The sequence below is a fragment of the Cloeon dipterum genome, chromosome 2 (assembly GCF_949628265.1).
Source record: "Cloeon dipterum chromosome 2, ieCloDipt1.1, whole genome shotgun sequence".
Classification (NCBI taxonomy): domain Eukaryota; kingdom Metazoa; phylum Arthropoda; class Insecta; order Ephemeroptera; family Baetidae; genus Cloeon; species Cloeon dipterum.
In genome coordinates, this window is record NC_088787.1 from 31,277,740 (window position 1) to 31,300,105 (window position 22,366).

The window sequence follows — 22,366 nt, forward strand, 5'->3', positions numbered from 1 at the left end:
GCCACTGGAAAGGTGCCAAAAGCACAGCAAGTTCGCGTAAAAATTCATCCTCAACATCGCAAGTCTGTGCGCTCAATGCCCATTTATATTATCTATAGTAGTCGTAAATTATCTAGATACAACTGCGAAGGTCAATTGTGACCCATTACTAACTACTGTCCGAGGTCTCGCAGATCACAATGGCGCGTCATCGCGCCTTGCAATACGGCTCATTGTCAGATCAAACGTTTTTCAAGTTACTGCGATTGTGCCCCAAACGACTGACGCAATACCATTTGAGATTAAATGGGAAAGGCATGCGCATGGCGTAGTATTTAGATTTTTACTCATTAAAAGGCATTCCCCTTCAAGTTCAGGCTGTTTAATCGTGGTAACTTTCCGACGCCGATAACCAAACCGCACTACAAACAGAAACGTCATGGTGATGATTTCTGGTGAAAGAAAAATGAACCGATATAGACGAAATTCGACTCTTACAAACACGATTTTTGCCTTAATATTAGTACGTTTGCAGGTGAGAATTCTTAATTGTCAAGGATGTATAAAACAGAGTACTCTCGGCTTTATTGTCACAAGAGAAACGGAGCGCGTGCAATTGGAACATAAAGCGCGATGTTATTTCAGCAAAATTTAACACGAAACAAAAGGCATTCTCTTGTCTCGCGTTGGACGCAGAAACAGGAACCGTGTTAAATTTCTCAATGGAGCCCTGAGTGCCTGGCCAGGTAAACACTCTGCCCTGGGAAAATTCCCATTCCCACACAGAGAGCGAGCCGAGGTCAAGTCGCGGTTGAGCGAGCAAGCAGAATTATTATTTGGCATGCGTGTTGGCGGCCCCGGCGTCGATTTGTCCGATTGCAGCGTGGACAAAAAGGGTCCATTGGGCGATTGCGCCGTGCGGAGGGGAAGCGGCAACCGACCCCCGACTTTCCCGCCGGCTTTTTCATTAAATTTTTATGGCGAGTGCGTGCAGTGCAAGCTCATTTATAGCTGCGGCGCGGAAATAGACTTGAAGCGAGTAGGGGTCTGCGCGGGAGGGGGTCGCCTTGACGTCACGCAAAATGCGGCCTTGTGATTGGCTGCCGGAGTGATTTGGCTGGTGTGGCCTAGCGAGGGCGGCGCTCCGGCGGCGGAAGCAGCCGAACGGCCGGCCCGAACGCGAGATATGGAACTTTCGAAGCGAACATTCGCTTTTAAGGGCACAGAAAGTCGGGAGTTGCCGCAGCGGTCGGAAGGAGAACACTGTGTTTCTGCTACCGCGCTCTTTTGCCGAGTGCACACTTTCCACACGGCCCACGGCCCTTCTCACCCTCGACCGGACCCAGGATGCGTCGGCACTGAGTCGGCCCGACTGATTTCAAGGTGCGTACCGCATGTTTTTGCCGCCAACGGGCCCTTTTGGGTCCGAAATCGGCTCTTAACTCTCGCGTGTGCTAGCAAACGTGATGCAGGGGAGGGGATAAACTCGATGCCAGAAACCCTACAGGGAATATTCCACATAGACGGGCAGGCGGATGTTGCTCGCAACCTCGGCAGCACCGTCGCCTGCTTCTTCTCGTCGAATACATGCATTGGAAAAAGCTTTGTAGAGTAGAGCAGCATTAAATTTATTTTGATGCAGCGTATCTACATCCCCTTGGGCAGCCGGAATGTCAATATTGCCACTCTGCACGGCTGCTGTTTTTCTTCAGCCCGATTTTAAAATGCTGCGAATTAATTTCCGAGCGATTCAAGGCCCCAGCATTCGCGATTTCGCGCGGCCCGGTGTGTTGTGCTGTGCTGGATGCAAAGAGGGCGGAGCGGGGAGCGAGGGGGATAGGAGACGGAATATTAATTCCTCGCGCCGCGCAGGAATAAAAGATGAGTCGCGCGCGTACGCGGGACACTCTGCCCTCACCCAGCCGGGACGCATTAAGGAATTAATGTCTGCGTGCCGAGTGTGTGTGAGAGAGTGTTTATGCTGCATTGCGCGGAGAATCGGAGATGTGGCAACGCGGACGAGTATTAAACAACCGCCTCGCGGTATGAAACGCCGATGTGCTGCGCACAGATAAAGTGCCATCCATGCATTTCAGATGAAAGGCACGTTGTTTTGTGCTGTCAGCGTAAACTGTTGTTCGCGGCTTCCACCGTCGTGATCGTAGATAGTACGGTATTTCGGATCTAATTTTTTTTAATTTAATTTAATTTTTTTTCTTTAGGAAAAATATAATTAAACTTTTTAAATGATTAAAAAAAAATATATTTTTTTTTGCAATTATCGGAGCAGACATTCCAACAGCAATGAATGATTTATCTGTTTTTGAAGAATACATTCATACATTTTCCTCCCCTACTCCTGATGCTGAGCCTTCATCACTGACTCCTGACTTTATTTTCTGCCTGGGAAGTGGGAATATGTACAAGGCACATTTCTGCGTCTAACGTTGTAACGTCCCATGCCTCTGAACAGCCGGTCCTTGTTTGGCTCTCTTTTCATTTTTGATAGCTCCATTGTGTAATGCTGCGTGCGAGCGCCATTGAGGGTGTTAGACCTTCCATCCTTTTTGATGGATATCCACGGATTTCTAAACATAATTGGCGAGAATTCACAGGCTTGAGGAAAAAAATAGCTATTTTTACTATATATATATTTCAGGGTGCAGGTTTCTAAGAAAAGTGAACTATCATTTGCTTTGTTGTTTAGCAACCCCCTGCGGGCCATTGAAATTTTTCTAGAGGGGATAAGAGATATCTGCACAGCGAGGAACACGTCCTGCAGCGAGACGGGGAGAATTTTTTTCATATATATTTTTGCGTCGCAATGCGAGAAACGAAAGGGGGTAAGAAGCAAAATGAAACGTAAACAATGGGCTCTGACAGTTGAGCAAGGGACGTGTTCTTCTCAATCTCAATCGTCCCAAGTGAAAGGTGAATTTTTTTTAAAAAAAAACAAGCCCAATAAAATCATAAAACGTGCGCAATCGCCGCGGTACTATAAACAATAAAATAAAACGAACGATAGGTACACATAATATGATCCATCGGTGCAGAGTGAAAGTAAAGTGCACAAAGGTGCGTGCTTTGGCTTTGTTCTGAAGTGTAGCGGCGCGAGCCAAAGCAGGCCAACAAAGAGCTAGCAGCTGCCACCCTGCTCCGATGGGGTATGCATATCTCAGCGGGAGGGGAGGAACCGCAAAAGCGTAGCACTCCGTCACCGTGGTCATGGTTTCCACTGCCGAAGCGCAACTCGAGTCAGGTATAACATGGCAGATAAGACGACGACGAGGGTAGAGAAATGACTGTGTCATCTGCTCTTGTGTACAAATAATGAAAAGTAGTGCCGGCACATAACGAACTCAACTTCTTGTGGGTTGGACGTGTTTTAACACGCTTCTAGGCAAGTGAGAGGAAAGCGTAGGGCTTTTGATGCACAATTTTGGGAAGATGTATGTTGAGCAATGTATGTTGAGCAGCAGAATCATTATTTGGTCCTCCATTCGACACGAGCGGCTGTTTTTGGTCTGAACCTTTGCAAAAGATGCCCTAGAACGCCGGCAAGCAATCAGAGACGGGAGAGGTTCTCTCTTGGCAATGAAATTCCAGTGCTGGTTTTTGGAAGTGACCGTTCATGACGTCCTAACAATTTTTTGGTTTAATAAGAGACTCCAACAAATTAATACTGTTTAAAATTGACGCACGCTTCCTGATGACATCACAACGAAGACTGATTCCAAAAATTATTTTTACTTGAAATCTTTTCTATTAATTTGGGAAAATGCTTCAATTTATTCAGGTTGTCGTGGGTCTGTTTTCCATTCCCTTGGACGTTCTCATATTTTTTGTCCAATCATGTCTACCTTACAACACAACCACGTAATATAGGGGCAATGTTTGAGACGGTCTAAAATAAAACAAGTAATGTGAAACATTTTTTTTTTACCAACCGGTGGGCTCTCTAGTTGGTTGTTACCTTGCTTTGAGAATGAGGTAAGGTAAGCTGCGTGTTATTTTAACCACCATTAAAAAGATTGCTCAAATTCTCTTTTGGAGGGAGATAATATTTATATTCATTGATTTAATCTGTTGTAATCCGAAATCCGCCCATTTTTATTTCGACAAGAGTACCTTGCTCAAGAGTTTATGACCCTCCCTTCCCTATAACCATCTTAATAAAATGTTGGGTAGGTCATGGTCATAAAGTACGCTTTTCTCATCTTTCCTTAAAATTTCTAGAAAAGGTCTATACATCTTGAGTGGGGCACAATTTGCTTCTGTCGTCAAAGTTCGACTCTAAGGGCACCGCCATTTATCTTTGAAATTTATTGCGGCAGAGCGACGAGCAAAGCAAAGCGTGACGAATGACCGAGCTGCACGGCAAAAAACAAAGCAGATAAATTAGCAGAAGAAAAGGCGCGCGCGCGAGCGCACGTGTGTGCGAATAAAGAAGCGTTTGCCGACGACCGGTTGGTCCACGGCGTCCGGTTCACCCCTTGCAACAACCCCGGGCGCAAAGTGCACGCAGCAGGCCAGCGGCGCGAATTGCACCTCTTTACTCAGTCGTCTCTGGCACTGCTCGGCCGATCCTCTCACAAATAGCTAAACAGCCCGCGTTTACGGACGGACGAGTTCACTCTGCTCGACCGGAGGGGTGTCCGGGCCTCCGCGGCCGGCAGCAAGGGGTGCCGTGTGTGTGTGTGAGTGCGATGCGTACGTGTTCGAGTCATGCGCGCTGCACGAGAGAGTCCCGCCGCAGATAGAGATGCAAATGAAATTTTCGCTTCTTTTGCGCTGCGCCGAAGTCGCAAGGGTGGTTTTATTTGCTTCTCGTAACCCGGTCGGGGGTGCCTCTGCTCTGCTCTGCCTGCGGGCCGGGCCGGGCAACCCAATCTGCGCCGCTGGAGCGATCATCCCCTCAGCTTTGATTCAACACGCGCACTTTTATCAATGGGCCAAGCCTCCGCCGGCGTATGCTGAATGCTGGCGACTTATCCAATTTGCATTTCCGCCTACCAGATTTGCAATTTTAAGATTCTCTTGGCTGCACACTGAAAGGAAGCCAATTTCTGCTTATAAATTAAAAAGAAAAAAATCAAGATAGGTGTAGAAGAATTTTATTTTCACCTATCATCTCATTTCATAGTATTCTCATCATTGAACTAACAATTATTATTACTTTAGATTCGAGGTTCTGATGAGGAAAAACAGAAACGCTAATTTCGGCTATATAAAGCCCAAAAGGCACCACCCACGGGGATAACACCTGAGGGACTCTGAGGGAGGATAGTCAATTCCGATCCTTACAAAAAAGTCATACCTGCTCGAAATCGCGTCAAATATCTAAAATTTTAAATTTGCCCTTTATTTTGATGCCCATAAACCACGTTTTGTAAGGCTTTCTCTGTTAATATCACAAAAACGAAAAAATGGCTTACAAATGGGGCTGAGTTCGTTCCTTTTGTACTTCTGCAAGCTGAGATAATCGAATTCGAAGCAAGTGGTTTTAAAAACCTGCACCTTCGTGCACCTGTAAACTCGGCAATTTTTGGGTTGCAGACCCATCCCATCATGGAAAAAAGCCTTTCACAGATATTAATCATCCTGTCACATTGACGAGTCTATAAAAGAATTTTAATCCTGAGTTCGATTTAAATTTTCCAGGCCATCAAGAAAACATTCAAACACGATTAGTTATCTCTATACAATATAAAGTGCCTTGAACTCCACGGGAAAATACAAAAATTTGTTAATCTAATGGCTGACTCAAACGTGAACGCGTTCAAAAGGCGCGTTTTGAAATGCAAATTATGCAAATACGTCAGCCATACATGGGGCTCAGCATATTTTCTTCTTTCCCCTGCGCTGGACGAATATGTATAAGCCGTGTTGTCCTACCAACATCCTCCACAAACACACGGCTAATTAAATATACACATACTCAGCAGCAAGGAGTTATGGTTTCTCTCTTCTCTCTCTTTCTGTTGGCGGCTAGAATGGCAATTTTAAAATTACGATGACGCGGCGTTCTGCGTGGCACGTCCTTCTTTTCTTTTATAATCCGTTCGTGCGCCGTATAATGTGATTCGCAAGCCGCGTTTTAATGACATTCGCAGCGGGCATTGTTTGGAAGGCCGCGAGGAGCTGTGCTCTGTGAAATGCACAACTTCCCGTTTATGTTTGCTCGGCCGACTCGAAATGCAGTTTTAAGTAGTGCTGCTTCCATTCCATCCACACGGCGTGGCAGGTGCGCGCCCCCGAATATGTACAGCCAACTGCAGTATATAAATCCACTGCCTGGAATGGCAGGCGAGATTTCTGCTCTAGATTAGACTCAAGTGAAATAGGAGGACATAATGCGACGGGTGTGCCAAACAAACACCTAATTGACCGTCTGGTATATCAATCCACCATTTTTGAAGCGGCCAACAGATGGCACCACTGTATTATTACGATTTTGGACTAATTCTTGCTGCTTATGATGATTTCTTTTGATCGTTCCAGCCAATTGTCGGTGTAGAAGAGTAAAAAAAAACAATTTTATTAAACTGACGTTTCTACGGCAATCGGCAGAAATGTAAACACTTTTTTGGTCTGAATCGAATAACAAAAGTGGCAAAAGAACGCCAGAGAATCTGATTGGCTATTTGATCGAGATCGAGACAGCAGCGCCACAGTGAAAACTGGTTTGCTTTTTCGCTTGACTGTCGCTGTGGCGCTGCTGTCTCGGTCTAATAGCCAATCAGAGAGCTGCAATCCCTTCTCTGATTGGTCGCTGGCGTCTTGTGGCAAGATTCAGACAAAAAAAAAACGCCAAATCATCAGTTTTTATACGTTTCCCCTGATTTTACGCACCTGTCGACCCTCTCAGCACGGTCAAAAATGAAATTCCAGAGCTCAGTTCAGTCGTGAATTTGTCCGAAACCCTATCAGTCAGTGTGATCTTTTGCGCCGAAAGCTTTCAGCAAACCAGAATAGACGAGCTGCGCGCGTGAATCACGACTGCCGCCACATCAGGCCGGGTGCCGAGCTCGAATAATAATATAACGATTCCACAGAGAGCAGTTATTTTGTCATTACGGGCGACACCTGACTTGGCATGCGCGCGCGGACATTCACTATATATTCCATAAGCTGCTTGCTCACACCTCGAGTGCCGAAATGATGCTGCAGATTCGCGAAGAATCAGACCTGTTTGTGCTTGGACAATAGACAGTTAATTCCGAGTAAATAGAACGAGTGTATTTTGTTAAAAATGAGCAAAAAGCGCAGCGCCATGAATTTGCTTGTCAAGTCCAAGTTTCGTTTCGTTCCTTTGGCTGCCTTTCAGCCGCGGTTTGTTTTCACTCAACTCTGCCTTTTTTTCACGTGGGTCAGCCACCGCAAGTGATGCGGTCAGTGCTTTGCTGCCTTTTATATAGCTCTAATAATAACGAACGTCGTGCGATAGCGATATAGCGTTTGACGTCCAAAAGGTGCTGTTAGGTCATTTATAAGAATTTTTAGCGATAAACGCATTTCTGGACACGTTGACGAATGAGAAGCGTGCAGGTATACGTCACTGCTCTCACACGTCGAATGTCACCGTTGTTAAATGCACACAGCAGTGCGGTAATTAATGAAGCGGCAGGTGTTAAAAGGCACAATGAGAGGAAGTGCTGCTGAGAATAGGACTCCATTGGAGGGCCGCACGGATTTCTAAAGGTGATCTTTTTGTGTATGCTTGAATTAGCTTTGCAGTGCAAAGAAAAGCTGTTGTTACATTCATTCTGATAATAATTTAAATTCTTTCCTTGGCCTCAAGCGCAAATTAAAGTGAGTTTTGATACAGGGCAACAATTGAAAGCTATTTAAATTGTTGGATGTAGTAGCAGTTGATCGATAAAAAATTTGCTCTACAATTTGCAATAATCAAATGAGGACCTTGCTAGAGTAAAAGTCCAATTTTTTTTTAAATTTTCTCCAAAATTTCCAGTACTTGACCACATTTTCTTGGCAGATTTCGATTCCTCTCGTCGAGATCTGTCCAATAGCGTTTGAAAACTTTTAGGGAAATTCTTTGTTGTGAAAATAGGATTTCAAATAAGGAAACAGCCCTTGCCATTTAAAATGCACGCTAACTATGCAGCTACCTTTCTCAAAAAATTTCGCTGCTCCTTAGGTCAATATTGGCTTCAACTGAATGCTAAAAAAGGGATTGGTTCATGCATTGGCAACAAGGATTTATTCCAGGATTTAGCAGTAGTATCAATCCTTTTAAACCGAGAATATTTTTCAAGGGTCGAGTATATTTAGCACAATTCTCAAAATCGTGATTTTGTTTCGTTAAAAGAAAAATTCCCTTCAAAGTCATAATTCGTGGGGGAAAAATGGTGACGCCGTTCAAATTTAGAGAAAATTTGTTCCAAAATTCAAACAGGGTTCCAAAAACTTCAATTAGTGTCATCGAGTTAAATAAACTAACGTTTCCTTTTATTATTTGCTGAATTTCTTTCTTTAGCCTGATTTTCAATTAAGATTGGCGCTGACGTATGCTCACCGGCGTTGACACGGATTTCGTCCCTTTCATTTGGCAAGTGATTAGCATTTTTTCGACCAGCCAGCCGCAGCACTCGCAGCTGCGAATGTGCCAACAAAATAAATCTCGCCGCGCGCGCCGAGCAAACAGAGGCGAATTTTTTCACGCTCTCGCTGCTGAGGTTAATTGAATGGGTGTAATTTGCATAAGTAACGCGCGCCTTAAATTAAAAGCAACGAGCTGCGAACACAAACAAACGAGGGAGGAGATTATTGACAAACAGCTCTTACATTTAGATCCAGATGATAAAGAAAATAAAAAGCACAACGCGTGTATGTTTTTCACTCATTCAACTTTCTCTCCTTTTGAATAATAACCAGGCGCAAAACCGCGCCGCTCTCGCGCGTGTGAGTGTGTGTGTGTCATTTATACATATGCACGTGGTTGTATATGAAGTGTCACAATATTGCGAGACCCTCTCGTTTGCAACACACGCTGCTCGGCGACGCTCATTTTATTCCTTTCGGTTGCGAGAGCTTTTAATCAATCAAGCCAACCGAGCATCCACCGCGCGATCGTTTGCAATCACGCTGCAGCATTGATATTTTGTTCTGATCCGACGGTTGCTTACTTGAATCAATCAATTTCACGGCTTTCGCTTGCAATTAAAAGCGAGTAACGCATAATTATTGTCCCTTTATATACATACGCTCTGAAGAAAGCGTACGTTAATTAAAAGACTCGCTCTGGTAATGAATGTTGTTCTAACTGGATGTGATTTTTCTTTTAATTACTTGTTCTCAGCTATTTTTTAATTATACGATAAAATTAGGATAGCTTACTTATTAAATTTAATGCCCTTTTGCTGTCGATACAATTACTGTCTAATATTCAACCAAACATTTATTTTATTAAATTATTGCTGGATTATTGCTACATTTTTAGTCTACATTAGCCGACAATTTGACTCAAAGTGCTGTAAATCGGTTCAAACGTTAATAAAACCGTTACTTTAGCGATTTTTGATCTGGAAGTTCCACAAGAATGCCGGCGACCAATCAGAGAAGGGTGCGGTTCTCTCTGATTTGCCAGATCGAGACAGCAGCCTTGTTGCTTCTGCTGGCTGTCGGTGTGGCGCTGCTGTCTCGAGTCTCTGACTACGACCAACCAATCAGAGCTGCCTTTTCTTGTGACTTAAACAAAAAGCCGTTTTTACGTTTCCCTCGATCGAATTTTCGAAAATTGACCCTCAGTAATCGATTGGCGCTGTCTAAATCATTGAACAAACTACCGAGATTTTTTGACCAATATCCCAAGCTCTTTCCACTGACGACAGGTCTGTGCTCGTTCCCATTTTTCATGCACACTCGCAACACAATGCAAAGCGCAAGTCATCCCCCCATGAGATATACAAACCCAAGAAAAAAGCACAGCCACAGAAGATACAACGGGCGAACGCGATGATTAATAAAGACGTGTACGGCAGCCCAGCCAGCCACACACGCAGAGAGAGCGCAATTGTGTGGTGCGGCCTCCTCCGACTCATTATCGTCTCGCGTGCACAAAAAACAAACGGCTACCTCACTTTGGTCCAGCACGCAGTCTGCGGAGGACCACGCGGTGATTTAATTCTGGCATCCGCCCACTCGAGTGCTCCGCCCTTCAAGGTCACAAACGCATCGCCGCGGCGACTCTCGTTAGCTCTGCCGCGTGTGATCGATTGCTTTTATAAACGACGATACGCCGGCGTCGTGTGTACTGAATAATTCTGAAGCTGCTTTTTGCTGCTCTCTCGCTCTGTCAGCGATCAGAGACGCGGCTAATTGAAATAATGGCATTTAACCGGCAGCAGCAGCAGCAGCGCGTTTCGGCCGCTTTGATCAATTGAGTGGCGATTACAGTGACTGCGGATGGCTGCCTGCTCTCCGCAGGTTCCGCTGTGCAGATCAAACAGCCGCAAAAAATTGCTCTGTTGGATTTTGGTTAGGAAGCCTCCTGGTTCCTCGATTTGTTTTCAATTTCAATAGGATTTCCAGAATGCGGCTTGTCATTGAAGAAACAATTTTTTTCCAGCAGTTCCTAAGTCCTTCTCAACTGGCTGATCCATAAATTGAGCAGTCCCAAAAGGGGCTTAAAGTAGTCCAACTGGTCCAGAGCAGCTAGTTAGATATAATCTTGAAATAAACCTACTTTTTGTAGCTGTTTCCGCAGTCACTGCGCGTCCATCCAATGGCAGATCGTATCGGTTAATAGTCATGAATTAATTTGGATCAAATTACCGAGTCGCGGACTGCATTCTTGAGCGCATTCCTCTCGCCGGCCTGTGCTTCATTATTTGCTCGGCGCGCGCTGCAAGTGAGAAAAAGAGATCAAGTCGCCTCTTTTTCGTCCATAATGGCTGAACCAGAGGCTTATTCAGCGGTACTTTTGCTTCAGCGCCGAGATAATAAAAATTAATTATCGGAGTGCGGTGCGGCAGCGCGAGAGCGAGCTGCGGAGGAATGATCCGTTAATTGTAAATTACGGCGAGCCAGTTTTTTGCCTCCACTCGCGAAGCGGCGTGCATAAACTTGACAAATAATAATATTTCCTCTTGTGCCGATTCGCGATGAACCTAATCATTTCGTTTGAGCGCATTTCTCACAATCAGTCAGTCAGTCTGGCTTCCTTTGTTGACGCGAAAATATAACTCGGTTTGCCGCCTCCCGCTGCGAGATTCATAAAATTTGCTCAGCCCTAGCCGAAATCAAGATCGCGGCGCCACCCCACGCGATGAGAAGAGCTGCCAGGGGGGTGCATTTATGAAATTTCAAAACGCGGAGTGCGATTTTATTGCTGTTTTTATTAATAGAAGACAGATCTTTCTTTTTTTATTTCCTTCGCGACAATGGCTCTCTGCCGGAACAAAACTTTTTTGCTCGCCCACTTGAAGCGTCTGGCAGCAGCGTCTTCTGCATAACATCGTGCTGAATGAACGTACGCCTCCGGTCGGATATATATATGACTCTTGTGCTAATAATTGTCACCATGGCAACGGGATGAAGCTCTAGCTCGGGCGCGTGGCATCCCTGCTCTTTATCTCGCTGTGAGCTTAGGGGTGGTCGGCCGAGCGAGCGGCTTAAGAAAGTTTGGTTGAGCACCGCTACCAAGGCCTTACAGACAACCTGTTGCTCCTGCCGTTTTTAAAGCATGTTTTGCCACGTTACAAAAGAATTAGTTGCTGGAAACTGGAAAAGGCCACAGATATATTAGCGATATTGGTTGCAACCCTTTTCGGGACTAAATTATGTTATTTTTTCGAGGTTAGTGTCATTGTCAAGCTGAACAGGTTGATTCACGCGCTGACAAAGCAGTCCGACACGGGCCCTTGAGTGAATCGGTAGTAGTGCATTCCTTACGGCGCGGCAGCTGTTTGACTTATGTTATGATCAATGACATAAAAATATCAAACAGGCAGACGGCAATCAACACGCCGCGGCTGTCTTCATTCCTCATGCCTCTCGGATAAATGGGAACTCTTCTAATATGTGGTATCATCATAATGATGGCTTTCCGCCCCGCCGCGGTAGCACGTACCCTACTCGACGAGATCTGTGTTTATGTCGGCTAGGACCGCGATTTTCACCGTGATGATGAATAGGTGCGTTTATCACGGAATTGATTGTTGATTGGGGCCAGTCTGATGAGAAATCAATTTGCTGCGGTCTCTTCTAACTGAGAGGAGCCAAGATTGTCGTGAAAACAAAAATCTTTTAAAATAATTCAATAGGGTCTTCCTTTAAAGGTGAAGCTTTTTGTAAAAAATGTTTGTTTTGGGAAAATCATTCTCTTTGAGCTTGCATAAATTAGATTATCAAGTTGAAACCTCAAACTTTGAGTCAAAAGATGCCTTATTTAGACGACCATAAACTTTTAAAACTGTAAAAAATATTTTGGAATTTTCAAATTTGAGGAATTTTTGAATTTATAATTAAATTTTGAATATCTCAAAAATGGTTTCTTCAGTCATTTTCATAAATTTTAACCCCTGGAACATGCTAATGGTCGCCCTTGAGGTCACTTTTAAGACCTTCATAACTGTTAGACAATCGAACCCTGGCGTCAGGGTAGTCCTATATGATTAAATTCTTATTTGTTGCTACTTAAAAGACGCTTGACGGGTTCTTCATTAGTTCGATTTGCAAAATCTGCACACCGTTGGATCGGCCAAGTTAAGAGCTCCCAGAATATGTGCAATTTGACCCTTTGGAAGCCTTCAGGGAGCTCAGGAAACGCCCTGAAGATCGCAAAATCAATATGTTTGCAAAAAATTATCATCTAAACGTGCTGCAATGTCCTTTCCGTGATATATAACGTAATGAATAACTCGCAGAAGCCTGTGAAATTTGGATAATTGGCGTGTGCGTGTTGCCTACACGCGGCGATGTGTCAATATTGACAGACGCCTGCCTCTATATTTCGTGAGCTGCAAATAAGCGGCTTAAGCGGCGCTAATCCGGGACTCCTCCCACGATGCAACCAGACCGGCGGCGGCGGTGCATCTATCTCTCCGCGAATGTTGATGGATGCGCTCTATTACGTGACGTCACGCGGCCGTGCGCAACCAGCCACGTCGCAATTATTGTGTTTGTGAGAGACCACCACCGCTACACACACATAGGAAAACGAACTGACTGACGGAGAGAGAATGAAACCGGTGCCAAAGTCCTTTGTGAGCATTTCTTTCTCCTTTTGCTGCAAGGTCGTCGGCGTATTGTTTCAGCCGCGCGGATTATGTTTTATACGTGTGTAACTGCCGGCAGCCGGGCATATAATGTCTTTTTTATGTGCGCTGGAAAAAAATTCGGCGGCCTTCGCGGCGCTCCGTGCGCCCTCGCCCCGCGCCGAATGCCAAAAAGAATATAAGTGCGATCGATTTGGAGGGTACACGGGAGCTGTGCATGCCATGCTTCGGCCAGATGCGACTTCTCCAACGCCGAGCCTCGCTCTTTGAACTCCCCATTCGGTCCATTAGGCTGCAACCACTCGGTCGAATCGAGAAGAAAAATAATAAGTTATTCAGATGTTCCCTAAGAATTTTTCTCTGATGTTAGGATCATCAAATGAGGACGAATTATTTTTAAAATCGATCGTGTTTCAGCAAAGCTAGTAAATCGATAATTTGACTAGGATTTAATCTGGAAATATCAGAAAATGTAACTTTCCCGCGCTTTGTGACACGTGCAACGCCTTTTTAATTTTCCAGGGAACCACGCCTCCTTTTCAAAATTAGCTGTTCACAGAGAATCTGGTGGACGTCGTGGACGTATGTTTTCAGTAATTTTCCAAGGTTGACTCTATAAAAAATTAATTGAAATAGAAACAATTATGCAAGTCGTAGTTTATACAAAAAATCGTTATTTACACAAATATAAAATTAAAATCATTTTTGACTAGTCAAAAGAACCTTTTCCTCTGCACTCCCATTAGAAGTCGCCAAATCTTAATTCCCATCGGAAGGATGATGTAGAAATTTTAAAGTGGTCGTAAAAGATTTAATGAGAAACACAAACGAGTTTCTCCCGATTACGCATGCCGCCGCCTCTGCGTCTGCGGCCCGAAATAATTACTAATTAACAGTCCCGAAATCACGTCCCCCACTCCCCACTCGTTTCGCGCCGGATGAGCAGTCGCGAATAATGCGATTTGTCAAAAGCAAAGGCGCCGTTCATCCAGCGACTAGAGGAGCGGCAATCAATATCCCTATATATTCGGACGGAGAGCTCTGAAAATCGGACCGTTTTTCCTCCCCTCTCGAATTTGTATTTCCACCTGTTTGTTTTCCCAACGAACTGCCCCCGCTACACCACCCCTGGTAATAAATCATGCAGCGCGTGGTGTAATCGGATTAATCGACGAGCAAGTCATTTCTTAATTTCTTCGATAATTATTATGACTCCTCTATAATTGCGGTCTTCACAACACATTATTTATCACGACTGCTCCAAGTGCTCGAAGGGAAACAAACGCGCCATTGATAATTATTGGAGGCCATTGCTTATCCTGATGCACATTGAACCGCTGCCCCCGCGATAACAGCACACTCGCCGAGATAAAAAAAAATAAATCCCAACTGTTTCTGCACTTTCTCTGCTTGCAACTTTTCATGGATACGATCTGCAAAATTCTGGAAAATAATTTCTCTATATTCTGGAAATCGGTTTAAATATTTGCACGCTAATTAAGCATTGTCTCCCTATTTCAATATCACGATTTATTTCGCAATTTAGGGAATTTTCCTAATTAAAAAAACGAAATCAGGCAAAATTCATTGACAAACCGTTTATTTTTGTTTTGGAAATTCGGCTAAGTCTAATAATCTCTCTCCTTTTGTTTCAGGTTGCGCTGATTGATTGGATTCTACACCGCGAGAAATTGAAAAAAATGTCTCCATCGAAGGTTCAGAATAGGCCGCGCGTGAAAGAGTTGCGCTCGCATCTCATTTGCGGCATCTGCATGGGATACTTCGTCGACGCCACCACCATCAATGAGTGTCTGCACACGTGTAAGTCTGATTGCTTTCCACGTTCTCCTTCTGCATCGGCTTAAAACGGGAGCTCACGTGCGTCGGCACTTTTTTATTCCGGTGTTACCGCTCGCTGACTTTTCCGATGCGGCAAGTAAGGTTGCCCAGCTGATGATTGATGGTTGTGCCTTTAATTTTTTTACTATATAGACAGCATTTATTTATTTTTCTTCAAATATATCGACAAGTGAAAAACGCTTTTGCTGCCTTCAAGACAATTAATCTGAATGTCGGAATGCATCTCCCGGGGATTGGGGATTACCAAAGCCTTATGTATATGTGCAGCTCAAAGCGCATATTGTTTTGCTGCAGCAACGTGTGTTTTGATTATGCATGCAGTTCCTCGAAGCGACAAAGGAAAAGAAAAAGCCTGGTGACCGTCTATTTTTCATGATTATTGTAATGCCTGTGGCTTCCTTCCACGCACTCACGCACCAAGACGTCCTTTTAGAAATCCGAAGAAGCAGTGAAAGAAAAAAGCGGCGGCTCGCTTTATTGTCCTGCAGGAAACAATTTTTCGACGTCAGCGAAATACAACAAAATAAACGCCGTCCTAAACGACACCATCTGCGACAGACTAACCTCGTGAAATTCATTTTATTAGTCTTCAAAATGACCGTTTTTCATTCTTTTTATTCACGAGAGTTGTGCCGACTATATGTTCGCGCCTCGCTTGCTGCGCCAACACGTGTGTGCGTATCGTGTGTTTGATCCGACGTTCATGCAGCTCTTTGTACTCTGCCACGTGTATCGATCTCAGGGGTTGGGTACGCGAGCGAGGAGGTGCGCCGGCACTTGCGGGGTTTGCTTCCCGGATTTTGGACCAATTCACCAAGGGTGAGGGTGGCAGACACTCGCCATTTATACAGGCTCCGCGAGCCGTCAGGAAATGAACGCATTGGGTGTTGGGTGGGTGGGAAGTCGTAGCAATATTTTTTGGCGTTTGTCTGCTTCCGCTATGGAATTGATAAGAAAGAATTTATCAGAAAGAGGCACATCCAATTTCAGGTTCTAATTTTAGTTTTTAGCTACTGTGTTTTCTAATCAACACCCTATTTTAATTATTTTTCTAAAAATAACCAACAGCTTGTTAAAAAAATAACTGTTTTTGCACAGAATTATCGGGTTTTTGAAAATTTGCAATTTATGAGAGTTAAAACATGTACATCGGGTTTGCTAGAAATAGTGACCACTAAAGGAGGGCGTAACTCGCGGAAATTGTGGAAATAGGGCGTGGTTCCACGGAAAATTATAAAAGAGGCGTGGCACGTACCGCAAAGCGCGGGAAAATCGTTAAATTTGACGTTGTAACTTGAAACTGACAGGAATTATCAAATGGGGGCGTGGTTTCCAGATTAATAATTACAAAGAAGGCGTGGTGCTTGTTGCAAATTTTAAAATGTACTATTTGACATTTATTTTTATATATTTTAATTTAATTTTCCTCGAGTAAACAAGATGTATTCGTGCGTTAACTCCTACTATACTTGTAACCGAGGGTAAATCAAGTCACTGTTGCGGTTTCGGCGCGCTGAAAGAAAATCACGGCAGCAGAACAAGCCGCCGCTCCGAAGCGCGACCTTGGCGCAATAAACAAAAAGCTAATCAAACGAGACTCCTCCGCACCTTTTCACCTGGCTTGTGTTGACAGCAGATTTGTAAGGGGCAAATAAAATATCTCTGGCTTGATTTACTCAACGCATAAAAGTAAAAAAGGCGGGATATCCAGCGCGTTTTATTGCCTCGTGCGCGGGAGAGGAGCATTAAATTTATATATACTCTGATGTGCTTGGCGGGCGGGCTCATAAATAAATATTGTCCCGAAGACACGTTTTAGCCATTAAAAATTCTCGAAGAGCGTCTTAAATGTCACTAATAATCATCAGACGCGTTAATTTGTTTATTTGGCTTGTTGCAGTTTGCAGATCATGCATCGTCAAGTATCTGGATACAAGCAACTACTGCCCAATGTGCGACGTGCAGATCCACAAATCCAAACCCCTGCAAAATCTCAGGTATTATTTCATTAATATATTTCTATGATTGTTCGTAACATTTTCTTTTTTTTATTTCTTGTTCGCAGGCCAGACAAAATTCTACAAGACATTGTGTACAAAGTCGTTCCCGGCTTTTACGCATCGGAGGTAAAGAGCAGACGCGAATTCTACGAGAATGCCAAAGAAAAAGGTAGGAATTGCCCCAATTAATCAGCCATTGAGTTGTTAATCGTTACCTAGCACGTCACTCTTATAAATCGAGGTGACAGAAGCGATAAAACACGACTTGTTGTTTGTCTGCCAGGTCTGTTAACACCAGAAGCTGACAGCTTGATGACCCCCGAGCTGAGAGGCGAGCTGCACGCTGATTCGCAACACTTCTCTCCTGACGAGAGCATCTCGCTGTCACTCGAGTACTACACACAGTAAGCGAGATTGCATTTTTATCGTTATTACCAGTTTGGATCATTATTTCACTCGCGAGAGCCTGACATAATATAGGTTTTTTGTTACGGCGTATAGAGCAAGAATTTTCAAACTGCTATCATTTATCGATAAGTGGTAACATTTTGATTAAATTTTCATTTTAGGAATCAGCTCCGCGAGACGAATTGCATTATGTGCCAATTTCAAATATTTTTTAAGTTCAGAATCATTACAAAATATTCCAACTGCTCTGGGAAAATGGCATGCAGAAATTTAACGGCTTATGGTAGGGTTTTAATTTTTTCTGAGATGGCTTTCATTCTCGGATGTTTCAAAATTTTTACAGGGAATGCGGGTTTATTTATTTAAACTGCTTTTCAGGGAAATTGGTGAGGAAAAATTGAAGGTAGTCGGATTTCAATAAAATTTACAGTTTTGGAATCAACAAGACGAATCTAATCGAATGATGGGCGATTATCATATTTTTGGAAAAGTTTGTGATTTTTCCGTTGCAGAAATTTAACGGCTTGTGCCAGTTTAAATTTTTTTAAATCAGCTTTCATATAACCAAGCTTTGATTGGAAATTAAAAAAAAAATCCGGGAAATTGAGGATGGGAAAATAATAAAGTAGAAAAAAATTATTTATGTACATATACATTCAGGAAAATTTTCCTTTGACAAACTTTCATCAATTTTTCCCCTTGCGAGTTTATAGTATAAAAATAAAGAATCCATTCATGTATTATGCATGAATTGCGTGCGTTTAAAAGGTAAGGGCACGCATTACATTTTCTGTACTTGGCGTGCGGTGACGCAATAAAGCGCGTATTTACACCCGCATAGAGCAAAGGTGCAAAGACCTGCGCGCTCCGATTGTTTGGAAAGAGCGCGCCGACTGCTCAGTCGTGACTGCTGAATACATTAAAGCTTAATTGGAGGAAATTTATCAGCGTCCAGGCCATTTATGTATAACGCACGCCGTGCTTTCTGTTCGCAGCAATGACGAGAGCAACAACGACGAGTCGCGAGAGAACGAAGACAAGGAGGAAGACGCCGAGTTGGAGGAAAAGGTAAATTGACGAGCCTTTAACCCCGAGAGCAGCGTGCGTAACTGATTTGCATTTAATCGTGCTCGCAGCCAAATCCGACGAGGCGCTACTACAAATGCCCCGCCGCCGTGTGCATCAGGATTTTGAAAAAGCTTCTGCGCAGCAAGTACAGCTTACGAGAAACTGATAAGGTGAGACAGACACACAATATATACTTATCGACTCATTTTATCGTGCCCCAGTTTATTTTTAGTTTTAATTTTTCAGATTGGCTAATTAGGCGATTTTTTATTCTGTTCGCAGGTTGACATTATTTACAACGGAGAGTGTTTGCCTGAACACTTCACCCTCATGGATGTTGGCTACATTTTTACCTACAAAAAGGTAAGTGCAATTTTTCTCATTTTTTTTTGCAAAATTTCTGGGGAAAAGTGGAACTTTTTTAAATTGAAATGATTTTTTTATTAGTAGCGAAATTCAGTTTCGCTGTCAATTTTTAGACATATTATGTCAATATTTATTTCTTTGGGGTAAAATTTGTGCTTTTAAATATTTTAAAAACGTATTTCACTCAAAAGGAATAAAAAACTCTTGCCTTATCGGTTTTGTTCAACTCGTATAAAAAGAATAAAAATCAGTTTGAAACAAACACAGAAATAATTAATTTTTCATATTATAAGAAACCATTTGGTGCACCACTAACGCCTAGGAAAATAACTTTTTTTATTGAAATTTCAACTTGTAGGATAAGACTTCTAAAATTTTGAAGCGTGGAATTGCTACGAAAATATCCTAAAAAATGCTTTCGTTACAATAAAGTAAAAAGATTTTTTGATAAAAATATTCTAGTTTGCAACGTAAAGAAGTTTTTTTTGTAATTTTTATTTTTTGGTAACTGTCCAGGCCAGCAGATTAGTTTCAAAAGATAATAGTAGCGATCATTTTCCTTAAATGCCGCTTCCTTCTGTTTCAGAAGAGGCTGCTGAAGTTCTATTTCCGGTTTTACTCAAAGCCCCCGTCAGAAACGGCGGCCGCCGTCAAGTCGGTGAAGAGGCCGATCGCGGACAATGCAGACAACGAGGTGAAACGCCCGCGCGTCAGCTCAGAAGAGGCGAGCGGCACGCAGGCTGCCGACGAGCGCAGCGCCGAGCAGCAAATTTCGCAGCCAGTCGCTACGTCGACGCGCAGCAGCTCGCCAGGGCCGCTGGAAGAGCCGGAGAAACGGCCCGTCAAGGAAAAGTCGCCGGTGGCGCGGCTGCCGTCGCCAAAACGCAGCGTCGAGGAGGAGAAGAAGGAGCAGGACGCTCCGCCGGCTAAGAAGCCCAAGCTGGCTGAGGCCCCGGTGGTGGTCGAGACGGCGAAACCGGCGTCCGAACCGCCCAAGCCCATTCAGCCAGGCCTCAAGCCGCCTAGTCAGACGTCGCTGCTGCTCAAGCAGCAAATCGCTCAGCAGCGTGAGCAGCAGAAGAAAATGCAGATGAAGCAACAGCAGCAGCAGCACATGCTCAAACTGCAGCGCCAGCAGCAGCAGTTGATGAAGCAGGCCAAAACCAGCACCGCCGGACAGCCCAAAGCCCAGCATCAGCAGCAGGATAAGTCGGTGGTGATGGTGAAGCAGATGCCGCAGCTGCAGAAAATGGCGGCCAAGCCGGTGGCCAAGAACGCTGCCAGGCCGGTGATGCCGCAGCCAACGACGGCCAGCATCGGCACGCAGTCCCTGCCGATCGTGAGCAAAACCGTCGAGGCGGCCCCTGCGCCCAAGCCGAGCTCCCAGAGCTCCAAGCCGGCGCAGTCGAGCCAGACGGAGCCACCACCTATCAACACGGCCGAGCAACGAAGACTCACCACTGACATGATCGAGAAGAATAAGCTGCGACCCGTCGTGGTGATCGAGCGGCACGGCAACGGGCGGCCCAAGGTCAAGCAGGTGCCCTCGCCCCTCAAGTTGCACCAGCAGATGTCCAGGGAATTCAACAAAGCCATCGCCCCAGAACAGTCGAGCACCCCGAAAGCCTCACAGGCCACCACCACCCTGACGACAGCCCCTACGGACTCCGCCACGAAGGTGAAAATCGTGAAAACGCCCACCCCGAGCCCTGAGACGACCAAAAAGCCGGTCGCTGAGCCTCCCAAGCAGGCTGCCTCCCCCTCCGAACCTGCAGGAGGGGAAACGCCGAAAGGTAAGAGCGGCGACGACTGCGCCTTGGACCTGTCGGGCAAGTCCTCCCGCAAGAGCGACTCGCCACGCAGCAGCGTCGGCTCCCCTTCGCCCCCGGCGCCCAAAATCCCCTCCCCCGAGCCTCGCAAGTCCCTTCCCCAGCAGAAGCCCCCTCCACCACCTCCCCCTCCGCAGCAGACGCCCACCCCTCCACCCAAACCGCAGGCACAGCCGCAACACAGCAAACCGCCTGCAGCGGCGAAGCAGCCTGCGACTCACAGTCTGAAGAAGGACCAGAACATCATCAAAATCGCGCAGAACAGCCTGAACGAGAAGTTCTCGTTCTTCCGGCAGTACTCGCCCGCGGCCACGGCCCAGTCGATGGACGCGGCAGCCCTGAGCAAGATCACTAGTTACCATAACCTGTTGCACGACGCCCAGATGCGCTCCAAGCAGCACCAGCACTTCAAGGCGTTGAGCCAGCAGCACCAGCAACAACAGCAGCAACAGCAGCGGGCGGTGCGTCCTCAGCAGGCCAAGCCGAGCACCTACGGCCCCAGGGCGGGCAGCCAGGCTCAGGGTCGAGACACTATCCGCATTCCCATGATCGGCAAAGCCAGCGCGGACTCTGCGACGCGACGCATGCAAGACCTGTTCGCCAGCCCGCAGCCCAAGCCCGGGCCGAACCAGGCCGTGCGGCACATCCCGAACCCGAGCCTGCTCGGCCGGCAGAACGTGATGCGCATGCAGCAGCCGCCGGCCATGGACCCTGCCGCCGTGCGCAAGGACGAGATCACCATCACGCCGGCCCGCAACCCTGCGGCCGCCTCCACCGGCATGGCCAGCCCGACGCACGTGTCGTCGCTGCGCAAGATCGAGACGCTGACGCAAAGCCTCCAGCGCAGCATCTGCGAAAGCAAGATGGCCGCCGCTGGCATGAGCGTCGTCGCCTCTGACGCGGCGCAATAGCATCCGGCCTTCTCGGTGTTCTACCCCGGCCCTGGCCCTGGCCCCGGCCTCGGCCTCGGCCCTGGCAGGTACCCTCCTCAGCACTTCTACTGCAACTGAATACCAAAGAATCGTCCCTCTCTGTAAATAAAAAAAAACCCTCTGTGCGCGCAGTGAATCGGATTAGCGGTTGAACAGTACAAAAAATTCGCAAGGGGACAGTTTAGTCAATGTAGATATTTATCTAACTAAAACAATTATAGTCATCCTAGAATGTAGATGTTATGTAAAGTGTCATGTTATCAGAAAATCACTCTCGCTTCATTATGCCTGTTATTATGTATGTGTTTGCTTTTGTAAATTTCCAAAATGTAAATTGACTTTAATATCTGTAACTGTGTAATAATATTGCGCTATTCGTTTTTTGTCGTTAAATGTATCCAGCGTACAAATAAATAAACAGTTGCTGAAAGTGACAGAAAAATTAATCAAGCCATGTTTCACTTCCTCTTCCCACACGAGCTGAACAGTGAAAATCATAATTTAAGAAATAATATTATCAAAATATATTTCTTTTTAAATATAGATTCAAATGATAACAGCATAATTCAAAAAAAATATTCTCTTATGATCAATTAATATCAGTCCTTAGGTTGAATTTTTGTTTGGCCTCGGAGGATATATGAAAACGGTCAATTTTTAATAAAATTTGTATCCTGAATACCAAA

General features: G+C 45.1%; 1 protein-coding gene across 1 annotated transcript; it reads left to right on the top strand.

Annotated features, from left to right (window-relative positions):
- The first annotated feature begins 1,184 nt into the window (after nt 1-1,184).
- LOC135935911 (polycomb group protein Psc-like) lies at nt 1,185-22,126 on the top strand. The gene is made up of 9 exons (XM_065478540.1): nt 1,185-1,362; nt 14,873-15,038; nt 16,978-17,074; nt 17,143-17,246; nt 17,361-17,481; nt 18,481-18,553; nt 18,622-18,723; nt 18,836-18,916; nt 19,506-22,126. Exons 2-9 carry the CDS (start codon nt 14,918-14,920, stop codon nt 21,657-21,659), a joined length of 2,853 nt encoding a protein of 950 aa, XP_065334612.1. The 5' UTR covers nt 1,185-1,362; nt 14,873-14,917; the 3' UTR covers nt 21,660-22,126.
- The last annotated feature ends 240 nt before the right edge of the window (nt 22,127-22,366 follow it).